Source organism: Pelobates fuscus, chromosome 9, assembly GCF_036172605.1.
Source record: "Pelobates fuscus isolate aPelFus1 chromosome 9, aPelFus1.pri, whole genome shotgun sequence".
Taxonomy (NCBI): Eukaryota; Metazoa; Chordata; class Amphibia; order Anura; family Pelobatidae; genus Pelobates; species Pelobates fuscus.
The window spans coordinates 142,756,554-142,769,079 of NC_086325.1; the positions used below are offsets into that span (position 1 = coordinate 142,756,554).

General features: G+C 41.3%; 1 protein-coding gene across 1 annotated transcript in view; it reads left to right on the forward strand.

Moving 5' to 3' along the window:
• Positions 1–12,526, forward strand: part of MIGA2 (mitoguardin 2) — a 29,687-nt gene that overhangs the window by 712 nt on the left and 16,449 nt on the right. The window contains exons 2-4 of the mRNA XM_063431433.1: positions 6,360–6,578; positions 7,609–7,819; positions 12,061–12,170. Of these exons, the coding sequence (XP_063287503.1) occupies positions 6,483–6,578; positions 7,609–7,819; positions 12,061–12,170 (417 nt within the window). The 5' untranslated portion in view covers positions 6,360–6,482. The remainder of the gene's footprint in view (positions 1–6,359; positions 6,579–7,608; positions 7,820–12,060; positions 12,171–12,526) is intronic.

Here is a 12,526-nt window from a genome sequence, read left to right on the forward strand (position 1 = left end):
CCCATATGTTGTTGATGTTGTGGGATTCTGTGTGAACTGGAATTGTGTTGCAGAGTTCTAAATGTAGACCAATCAGCTGGAGTATTCCTTTTGGTTTCCATGGTGATTGCTCCACTTTTTACATCACTGTCTGAGAAATGTTCTTTATTTAGAATCCCAGTAAGAGAGGCAGCAAGTCTGGAGTTCGGTTGTCCCTTATCTAGTGATTGTTCATAAGGCAATCCATGAAGCTGCGAACTGAAATTGAAACTCAGATCGACTCCTCTTTTGTCTAAAACCCCAAATTCACTTGGAATTCCTGCAAATTCACATTTTATGGAATAACCTTGTCAGTGTTGAAACGGCAATTTAATTGCTCAACAGCAGAACTGGAATTCTGGCTGGCCTGGAATAAAATCCAGTTTAGCTAGTTTAGCCTGGAATTCACAATGTCATTACCAGTTGTTAAAAAAAAACAAAAAACCCCAAAACCTGTTGAAGTGAATAAATCTTTGCTGTCTGAGTGATCTCCTGGGCAGATACAATGTTTCTGATAGAGAGGCACTGGGATCTTATTGTCCATGTACAGCAATTGCCTGCTTTGCTAATAGGACAAGTCCTCCTATCTCCTGTGAGCAAAGCAATTGATGATTAAATGAGTAACACTAAAGTATGAACATCTGCTTTAGCTGATCAGTACAGACCGTGGTCACCAGACAGAGCCAGGTAAGTGTAAAAGACGTAGATCCCCAGATGTCGATCTACAACTCCCATGATGCATTGCATGCCTTTAGAATGCTGTAATTTTAAAATATCTGGGGATCTACCTATTGGGTACCCCTGAACTACAACATGCTGTAGTGCGTATGGTGTTGAATGTGCCCCTTTTAAAAGGCCATCTCTCAATGGCGCCGCTGCTTTGTTAATAAGGAAGCATTGTTTTGCGGAGCCAGAGACAGACTGAAAGCGTCCGCTGACTCTCTCAGCCACTGACCGCCCATTGTGAGTTACGGTACATATTATTACTTGTGATGGGCTGTGAGCTTTAGCCAACGCTATCAGTCTATCACTGGCTGCCCAAGCAATGCTTTCTTATGTGTCGAGCGGCTGAGGAGGGAAGGAGAGGAGACTGCCTGATACGCGCCTGTGGAAATAAATTTGGTGTTAACTTTTTTTGAGTTTAACACTGCAAGGTAAGACAGCACCTGGAAACTCTAGGCCCCATAACAACTTCTTTGAGATGAAGTTGTTATGGTCCCAGAGGTTTCCTTTATTCCAGCTGTAAACATTGAAACCGAAAAGTACTCTGCTGTAAATACTCCCTTGTGATCAAAGTCTATAAACCCTATCAGCTCGTGATAAGTGAGAAATATTTGTTTTAATGCAAAGTCTAGTAGCTACATATTGACTAATGTATAGTGTGAGATTGTTACTCGCCACACAAGGCTTATTATATTGCACAGGGCTGACCAACTGCAACTCTCCATCAGCTGTTGGTGTACAGTTCTAATGATTGTCAGCTTTTTAATTGAAGCTAGTTAGGACTGAGGGTCAAAACCAGGTCTGGTAGCTGGAAATGTCTGACTTCCTGCTGCCATTTTAACATGGATAGAGGTCAATCTAGGACGTTCTGGGGGCGGGGCCGGACCGCTGAGCGGAGTGGACGCAGGCAGCAAGAGCTCCTGCGATAAACGGTGTTCTAAGCAACGATTTTCCCTAAAAGACACTGAAACTGGTCATCCACGGGCTGGCAAACGAACCCACGAACTGCGCAACGATACCACACATGTGGATGCCCCACTCGAACTCGCCCGGCTGTACTATGAGGCCTATACTCATGCGAGGCGAGGGGAAGAGACGGCCGCTGTCCCACCGCCTATATACTCGACTGACCTCTTCACATGCCCAAGCTCACCCCCCCCCCCCCCCCCCCATGGACCGGTGGGGGTCATCCCGGTCCCAGGAGGGTACCCTCGGGTGCTGTGGCAGCAATCTGAGCCGAGCCGAACCGGCTCTAAAATGGCGGCGACCGGCCCGGAGACACTCACTGCGACGCATGACACAGATAGCCTAAAGAGGCTGGATGCCTTATTTGAGGCCTTCTGGCACAAACTGGAAGAAAGACAGGCCACAGCAAAAACCCAGAGCGAGCACTCACTGAAGTCTCAGCCTTTTCACACTCAGTCCAGCGGCACGACAAGCCGAAAACTGCAAGCCAGAAAATGGCGCCAAAGACAGCGCAACAAGCCATCAACACACAAACAACGGCACCCACAACTGAAAACTACCCCAAGCAGGTTGAAGCCAGCCTCATCCCAGCCTAAAACTACGCCAAGCAAAAGGACTATGCAGAGCAAGCAGCATTCATACCCTCGCAGGACCCAGCCGACGAGGACGAACAGACCAGTACGCTTTACAGCATGCCTCCACGCCGGACACACACCGGGAAGCCTAGCATCAGGACTCTTGAGACTGGGACCTGGGACGGCTGAGTTACGGTGCAGTTCACAGGTCTGGACCGTAACCCCGGATGGCATAGGCTGATAGGGGAGGCATTGGGGAACATTCTGGGACACTAAGCTTATGATCAGCCGTCCACCACCCATTAACGCTTAATTATGGTCCCCAGCTACGCTACCCTAAAGGAGACAATGCAGTTTCATTTCACATTCTGACTAAATTGATCGATTTATGGCACCTATATAATTGCCAGTTCATATATTATATGCTTCACTAGTTTGCTACCTAAGGCATGCCTCTTACTATGTCTAGTAATGTCTCACTGTCACCTGCCATCACATAGAATCTCCTGTGCTTAGATTGCGCAGATCCAAACAGATTAGCTTGATAGTACTCTACAACCTTTTAAAACGTATGGACGCAACACTAACTAGGATTTCTTGCTTAAAGGGATAGGCTTGAAATGTGCTTAGCCTCAGAAATGGCCAGTCTTCAGTTGTTTTGCATGTACAAACTTGTCTTTTAACATTACCCCTTAACACCATAAGCATGTGTCACAAACTACCTTGTTACCCTTAGCTACTTGTCTATGAACCAGCTTGTAATAATGGAAGCGTACGCTTACTCTCCACACTCCCTATAGACATGTTGTTAGGCCTAGCATGTACCTTATACCACCTTAAAAAAAATTGTGCTGTATTTAGCGAAACTCGACTTAATTACTGTGATTTCTATGTGCATGACTCATCTAATAATGACTTAATCCTGTTTATATATAAAAAAAAAAAAGTGCAATGTTTTTTGCTGCCATACTACTGTTATCGTATGCCTACATATTTGTTTGCACCAGCTGTTGTGGCAGTGCAAATATGATTGTCCACGCTATGCACGAATAAAAATAAAGAATAAAAAAAATAAATAGGGGGCGGAGTCTGACTGTGGAGCTGAACAGACATACATTCTGTGAGCTCCCGAGCCCGGACCCGATTATAAGCAGAATCCGTGGGCACATCGCCTAATCCTGAACCCCAACATACCAGAACTTGTTCTACAACAGATGGTGAACCGGGGGACACCTTGCACACCTGAAACGCCCGCTGGAATGCTCGAACCAAGGCTCGGGGCCTACACCACGCCGAGCACAGGAGAGACGGCCGCTCTCCCGGCTCATGAAAGCAAGCAGCTATCATGGTACTCAGCTACCCCCCCCTCCCGGACCGGTGGGGGTTATCCCGGTCCACAATATGCCGACCCACACATCTCCGTGGACCCCAATGGCGTACACTGGATACCGCTGTGATCCCTATTCAAGGGCCGCACGCCACTCTAAAATGGCGGATGCGCAACCCCACAGGATCACTACACCTCCAAAGCATGTCACCAGCGCAATCAAACCTCTGGACACCCGCCTGGACGAGCTGTTCGACACCTTCTGGGCGCAGATAGAGGCTCGACACGCGGCGACAAAGAGGCAGTTACAATTGGAGTTGGTCAAGTCTGGACGACGGAGCGGCAGCAGCCGGAGGGAACCTGAGACACCCTCGGGCAATACGCTGACGACGCAACCCGCAACTCCCCACACTAGCCCATCTGGGCCAAAGGCCACCAGGGGAACAACCCCGGCGCATCCACCACGCAGGAGGAGGCCTGCGCGCCGCAGGCGGCGCAACAACACCGCGGCCTCCAGATCTGTCCCAACAGGGAAGGACCCGGTCTCGAGAAGCTCCCAGGTCCGTGGAAACGGGATGCCGGCCTTGCTGCAGGCCTGGAGCTGGAGGGAACGAACGGCTTGCTCCTGGCTGTCTGCCAACCTCTGTAATTACACGGTGCAGCCGACAGAGATTCCACCTGAAGGAAAGGGGTGACCAGGTAGCCCATGGGTGGTCTCCACATACACCCTCTAAAAGACGCTAGCCAGTTTCCCATGGACGCTGACACTATACAACCTGATATTACGTAATGCTGCAGAACTTAATTCATTTTATTTTATTTTATTTCTACACTTATCTCATGCATACACCCACTGACATAGAGGGCCTCCCTATAGCTTTCTGCTTATAATATCGCTTAACTAATCACCTCATCATTAGATCACAGTGTGGATGTGAAAGTCACAGCTTCTTTGAACGCCTTACATAGCACGAGCAGTCCCGGGTTATCGCTGCCACGAGACACGCAACCCACAACAAATTCTTAACACCCGGTTTAGCCGCATCACCTGTCCCTACATTGACTACCACTGACTGACCGACTTATCCTTATAACCTCAGACATGCTGAGTATGCACGTCCAATATGCGCCCACGGAGATATAAACGAGACTCCCGTAAGTGTATTAAACTTACTTCACTAAACCTGATCTCACAAATAGGATATTATTCCTATCATTAACCCCCTTACCCCTGATGCATGTTCAGTAATTTGAGCCAGATATGCAAGTTAAGTCTTCTTATCCGAAACTAAATACATACATTACATGTTAGGGACCTTAAGCCTGTGTATAATATGCTTTCATATGCGCATGTATGTTAGAATCAACCTGCTCTCAGTTCAATTTGTTTGTTTTTGTTGCTGGCTGGAGACAGCTGAAACTGCACACGTATAAATGCATGATATAGAACCTACCTAACATGTACTTCACACAGCACTGGTAACTTGACAAGCTACATACTGGACCAACAATACTGAGATATTCCTGTTATTAAGTCTGGCGCAAATTCTTAGCCTGTTTTAACCCATGTCTTATTATAATAATCGCCCGCCTGTTACTGCTAAGAATCTGTTATTGAGCCATGTATATCATACTGAATACCCAGCATCTTGACCTTTTAACTTTATTTTGTACTCTCTCAGTTAAGCTTGTTTATATAAAATAAAACGAGGCCGTTAATCCTAGGAGATATTGCAATTTGCCATGATGTGTATAACCCCTGCATGTCTCCCTCTCTTTATTCTGTACCACCATAACCACATGCCTCAATAAAATAAAGATTGACACAAAAAAAAAAAAAAAATCTAGAACGTTCTGCTCCTCACCTGTTGGAGAAACAAATTTATCCTCACACAGATTAGACTATGACTAATATCCCTCCCTGTCCACTGTACCAAAACCTGCACATGTCAATTGCAGGGAGTAGGAATTTGGGGTCCCTCCAACTAGCATTCATTGGGGTATATTACAGGCTGTTAGAACAGTCTGCAGTGTACTTTAAATACAGATTTCTGATCTTAGCCAGGCAACTGTATTTACAGTAAGTTGGCATTATGCTCCGCACACTTGGGACATTTGGAATCTGAATTCCACAAGTAAGGCATGTGACCATGTTTAATTATTTTGACATGCCTACTGTATGTTACAAAATTGGCATTTGTGCTCCTACGGGGGTTTTCCAGAACATGTGTAACATGCTTTGTTAGATGATTTATCCTGCTTAATTTTTATAGAATTCTTAATATTTTGGTAATAATGCATGCTACAGTAGACAAAACAAAAAATTGCTTGTTTTTGTCCGGATCAGTGTCCTGCTTGTGGTCTCATATTTGGATAAAATAATGTGTTTTTGTATGGGTTACAGACTCACGAGTGCTCTGACGTGTTATGCAAAGAATTTTAAGCAGATTGGTGCATTTATTAATTCCTCCTTTGTTTTAAACAGTTTTAAAAGGTTTGTACTGCCATGACAACTTTTACCTTGCTTCTGTTATAACAATAGCGTCATATCTTCCTTGTACTTTTGTTATGTCATGTGATTACCTGCTCGAATTGGTGAGCCCCGAAGAACTGTTTCACACAATCAATTAAATACTTCAGGGCCGGTTATCGTCATTCCAGGCATTGGCGATCTATATTCCTAATGTTATCATTTTTAAGCATACATTGTAAATTAGTTTTAAAAAAATATTCCATTTTTTTTATTTTAGGTTAATGAAAAAAATGGGACACCTGTGGCTGGTTACCATCTTAAATACTCAAGAGGGATAATTGATTGCGAAATCGAATCACACGATTTTCCGTTATTGGATTCCTCCACCCATTTGACCGCAATGGCATTTCAGAGGGCAGAGGGGATGTCTATCATTCAGGCCCTTGCTATGACGGTCGCTGAAATCCCTGTGTTTCTCTACACAACCTTTGGCCAGGTAACTGCTTTCTCATTCTGAAAGTACACTGATGTATGATAAGATTGGACTAAATTGTGTGTAAAGTGGAACAGATTTTTATCTTGTCAACCTATGTTCTTTATTATTTGCTATTGGGAGCTTTAGAAACTTCAAAAAAGTGAAAAACACCAACAATTAGGTTGTGATTTTTTTTTTTTTTTACAGCAAGTGGATATTATTCCGATGTTTAATTTTTTTTTTGTTTTTTGTTTTTTTTAAAGAACAATTGTAACTGAAAGGGAACTGTAAGTGGGTGAGGTGTATGTGGGTTTATTTTATTTTTTAAAATTTTTAGTAATTAAAAAAAATGTGGGTGTGATTTGAGTTGACCGGTATTAAAATGTTGCAAATAAATCTATCGCTGACACTGAGAATTTCAGCAAGCGGGGAAGAAAATGGCAAATTTTAATGCTAAAATAGCCAAGAAAAGAAAATCAGAATTTCGTAATTTTCTGAATTGGGCTGTTAATGTTTATATTCTCCAATTCCAATCTCCATTCTCTGCAATCTTCTGTTCGGTTAACATTCGTCTACTGTAAATTTTAATAGCCGTAGGTTAGCCCAGAGCTCTCAGCCTAGATTTGCTGTCCAGGTTGGCCATTAATAATTTAGTATTTTTCCTGCAAAATTGTAAAGGAACATCATTGCCACTTATTGAAATCATGGTGCAGAAATTCTGTGAATGCTGTCCCTCAGTTTTTAGTTAAAAAGACTCTAGTTACTGTAACGCTAGATCTCTTTGAAGTGGTTATGGTGTTAGGAGTCCTCTGGCGTTGTTCTTTCATTCAGTGTTGAACTGTTTTTAATCGCTTATTGCTAAACTAGAGTCCCTGGCAACCAGTTTTCTCTGAAAGATATCCCCTCTGGTTCTGAAACTGCTTTCATAGCGGCTCTTCCAAATCTGTCCAACGTAAACCGCAGTGATATGGTGTGAGTCCTGGGCTAACCCGTGTGTTTGCTGTGTTACGATTTTACACGGGTTTCTTTCTAATGGTCTCCATTCTTTTAGACCACGTTCTCACAGCTCAGACTGTCTCCTGGGCTCCGGAAGGTGCTTTTCGCCACTGCACTTGGCACTGTTGCTATGGCCCTCGCTGCGCACCAGCTGAAACGCAGAAAACATAAAAAGAAGCAAATTGCTGATAGTGGAGGCCTGAAGCCAGGAGGGCTACCTGTACCTGGTATTTTACCTGTCAGACGCACCTCTTCAGTAAAGAAAGGTGAGGCCTACTTGTACACTCGCTGAGATGTTCATTAACTAATCCATAAAAAGTAGCGAATTGATAAACATCTTGGTTAAATATAGGTTAATTGTAACATTATTTGTTTTTCCCAATGTGACTCTTCTGACCGAATTAATATATATTCATGTTGGAAACAACGGAAGAATTTTTTTTTTCATTTTTTTATTTTTTTTATTTACTTCTTTGATTGGGTTATCAAATCACCGTTTAGTAAATAAACCACAAGATTGTGCTTGGAATTTCTGCATTCCATTGCTGCACGACGGGCTTTATGTGATTTTTGTAAAGATAATCCGTGATCTGATTTACTTAGTGTAGAGCGCATGTATCCAAAGAAGCCAGTGTGTCGGAATGTTCATAATATGTATTGCATAGAATTCAGATTTAGCAGAGTATTAATTGTAATCCTCATTGGGTAATTTGTGGCATTACTTCAAAATCTGAAGCTTTGTAACAATGCAGATATATATATAATTTTTTTTTAATTTTAATTTTTTTTTTTTCTTCTTGGTTTTAAAATCTCTCTTGGAAATGTGTTATTCTGTCTACATGTTGTGTCTTTCATATATTCTATTGTTTTGCATTTTTGGACTATTTAAAACCTTGGCGTTGTCCTCCTGGTTGCAATACAAGAATGTCAAGTGGCTTCCCTTGCTGTGTTACGTGATTGATGGCTGAAGTCAGTCAGCAGTTAGGTTGCACAGTGACATTTAAAACAAAAGCTGAGGATGTTCATATTGAAAACTTATTAAAGGGACCCCCCACTTGCAAAATATAAGCCCCTCCCCCCCCTCAAATCACTATATATTAAATATGCCCCCAATGAAAACATACATGCATTTAATTATGTGTTTGTTTGTTTGTTTGTTTTCATTGGAGTTATATCTAAAAGCAGTTTGCAAAACCTGCAGTTCTCTTGTCTGCTGCCTTTGCAAGCCCTCCCCTTCAAACCCCGCCCAGACTTTCCGTAGGTGTCCAATCACAGACTTCCCAATGCAGCTCAATGAGAAGTCTTTGCAAGGTTGTTGCTCTGGGCAGTAGCTGCCTCAGGACCTGTTGTCTGGTTAACTGTGTCCATTTCAATTGAAATATACACTTTTTGGGAAAAATTGAGAAGGGGGAGACAAAATTTTCCTCGTATAAAGCACTTCAGCAAGCTGAAGTGTTTTAGGGTTTTGGAGTGTCCTTTTCATTTTCTTGTTTAACCCCTTAAGACCGGAGGGCGTACTATTACGTCCTTTTAAAAGCGGCTCTAAACGCCGCCGGACGTAATAGTACGCCCTCCGGTTTTTAGTAACTTACCCGGTCGCTGGCGGTCCCACGCCGGCGATCGCGGTTCGGGGGACTCCCAGGGAGCCCCCCGCGGCACGTCCGCCCTCCAGGAGCCCTCCCGGCCATGTGAGAGTGAGGTCCTTGCGAGGACCTCACAATCACATGGCCGGTATAGCTGCCTGCTGCATTGCCAGCAGGGGGACCAACTGTAATGACAGTTGGTCCCCCTGCTGGCTGAAAATCAAATAATAAAATGTTAAAACAGTGTAAAAAAAAAATAATTATATACTTAGATCATATATATATATTATATATATATGATCTAAGTATATATATATACACATATACACACATACACATACACCGTCTAGGTGTATTTTAATATATATATAATTATATATATATATTTATATCAAATTACACGTAGACTGATACTGATTAAATATATATATAATTATTGTTATATATATATTTATAAATAATATAAAAAAAATTAATATGTAAATACGTAAAAAAATTAAATAAAAAAAATAATTAAAAATAAAATATTAAAAAATATATAGATGTGTTTTATTTCGTTCTAACTGTATTCTGATATTAATATATATATATATATCAAAATACACTTATAACGAAATAATATATATATCTATATACATAAATATATACGTATATATCACTATATATACCTATATATAAATAAAAATATTAAAAAAAAAATATATATATATATACGTATATATACACATATGTATATATATACATATATTAATTCTACACATATATTTATGTAATAATTTTACATAATTAGGTATCCTAATTAATTACAATTAGCGGGACCTGCCTGACCACCCATGCCGAAAGTATAGGGAATTTAATTTGCTAGCACTATATTTAACCCTATAACTTTCCAAGACACCATAAAACCTGTACATGGGGGGTACTGTTTTACTCGGGAGACTTCGCTGAACACAAATATTAGTGTTTCAAAACAGTAAAATGTATTACAACCATGATATCGCCAGTAAAAGTGACGTTTTTTGCATTTTTCACGCACAAACAGCACTTACAGGGACGATATTATTGCTGCAATACTTTTTACTGTTTTGAAACACAAATATTTGTGTTCAGCGAAGTCTCCCGAGTACAACAGTACCCCTCATGTACAGGTTTTATGGTGTTTTCAAAAATTACAGCGTCAAATATAAGGCTTGTGTTTAATTTTTTTCACATTAAAATTCGCCAGATTGCTTACGTTGCCTTTATGACCCTATGGTAGCCCAAGAATGAAAATTACCCCTATGATGGCATACCATTTGCAATAGTAGACAACCAAAGGTATTGCAAATGGGGTATGTCCAGTCTTTTTTAGTAGCCACTTAGTCACAAACACTGGCCAAAATTGGCGTTTTTTGCATTTTTCACACACAAACAAATACAAACGCTAACTTTGGCCAGTGTTTGTGACCAAATGGCTACTAAAAAAGACTGGACATCGCTTATTTGCAATACCTTGGGTCGTCTACTATTGCAAATGGTATGCCATTATGGGTGTAAATTTATTTCCTGGGCTACTATACAGTCTCAAAGGCAACGTAACCAATCTGGCGAATTTCAATTTCAAATGTAACACGCTATATTTGACCCTGTAACTTCCCAAAACACCATAAAACCTGTACATAGGGGGTACTGTTTTACACGTGAGACTTTGCTGAATACAAATATGTGTATTTTATTGCAGTAAAAGCAAACAGTATTATGACATTGACAGTTAAAATGTCATGAAGAACAAAAAAAATAAAAAAAAATCTTATTTTCTCCCATTTTTTTCATATTAAATTATGTTTCATAGCTAAATATTTGATATTAAATGAAAGCCCTGTTTCCCCTGAATAAAATGATATATAATAAGGGGGGGTGCATTTAATATGAAAGAGGTGAATTACGGTTGGACAGACATATAGCGCAAATGCCAGGTTTTGTTTACGTTTTGTTTCGTTCACAACTTGTACATTTGGCTGCGGTGTTAAGGGGTTAAGCAAGAACTACACAAGTCATAGTCCTCATTCTACCTTAACAAAATATAAAAAATTCAGGAAAAAGACAGAATTTCAAAAAGGTTAAAGGGTTACTGTAACCAAAAACAGGTTGAGTCCTTCTTGGCTAATGCCCCTCCCCCTCACCAGATGGGGAGAGGTCATGTAGGACGAACTGATAGGATGATAGGGGCACCATGAAAGGGTTGGTTGCTGCTATTATCTGTATGGTGCCCACACGCTGTGTGTGTTGGCATTGGATGCCACTTTTGTACAGAATTGACACTTGCCAGCCCAGAACTTTATTTTGGGTGGGCTACTGACACTGCCGGAGTTGAATACTCCTCCAGTAACTAAGGTGCTAATCCTTGCTGTATGTACAGTGCTTGCAATGCAAAACACTGCGCGCACACAGACGCCTGGCACCATGACCATTTCAAATTACTGAAGTCGTCATCGTGCTTGGAGTTACCCTTTTAATCAGGACAGAGGTTTTCACACCAATATTTAGCCACATTAGAATTGCTCTCTGATCAATAAAAGAAAACAGGTGATATAGCAAGGCTGGTGGTGGACAAGCCTGTAATTGTGTAATATGAACGCATGGTTATGCAAAGCAGCTCATCTTTGGTTGGGTAAGAAAGTGTTCACAATCAAAGGCCGACTAAATGGATGAAGGCAGAAAAGGGCTGGGGACTTGAACGTATTCCTTTAATGTCGAATCTCATTGTCATTTTGTTCCATTCTGGGAACAATATCTCCATGCTCAATTCTTTGTGTCATTCCCGTAACAGCATTAGAATTTTTATTTATTTATTTTTAAATATATTGATCTAATGCGTCTGCCTTGAAAACGCTTCATTCATCTATCTATCTATTTATTTATTTTCTTTTTTGTTTGTTTTCCAGGATATTCCCGCGGGGTACAGAGTCCCAGCAGTAAGAGCAATGATACCCTAAGTGGCATTTCGTCTATTGATCCAAGCAAGCATTCAAGTTCCACACACAGCCTTGCCTCGGTAACTTCCCCTCGGAGACATTTATGGCTGCCGTACAGAAATGATCCTCCTGTAATGTCTGTGCATGCCGACGTGTATAGAATCTGATCATCAGAAGTTTCCATGTGGCGCTTCTTACCTAAATCATGCATTTTGTAGTTTGTAGCTTAGTATTTAGTTTGGATCAGACCGTGAAAAAGCGAGCATTCTCCAGTCTGCTTGCTTTGGCCTGTAGAATATTAATTTCTTAAGGAGTAAAGGTGATGCACACTCTTTATAACTATTCAGTGTATATTGTGGTCCCTGCCTACAGGATTAATGATTCTCAGATGGAAACCTATGTATTGGCTAAAACCTTCTCACTGTTTATTACTAAG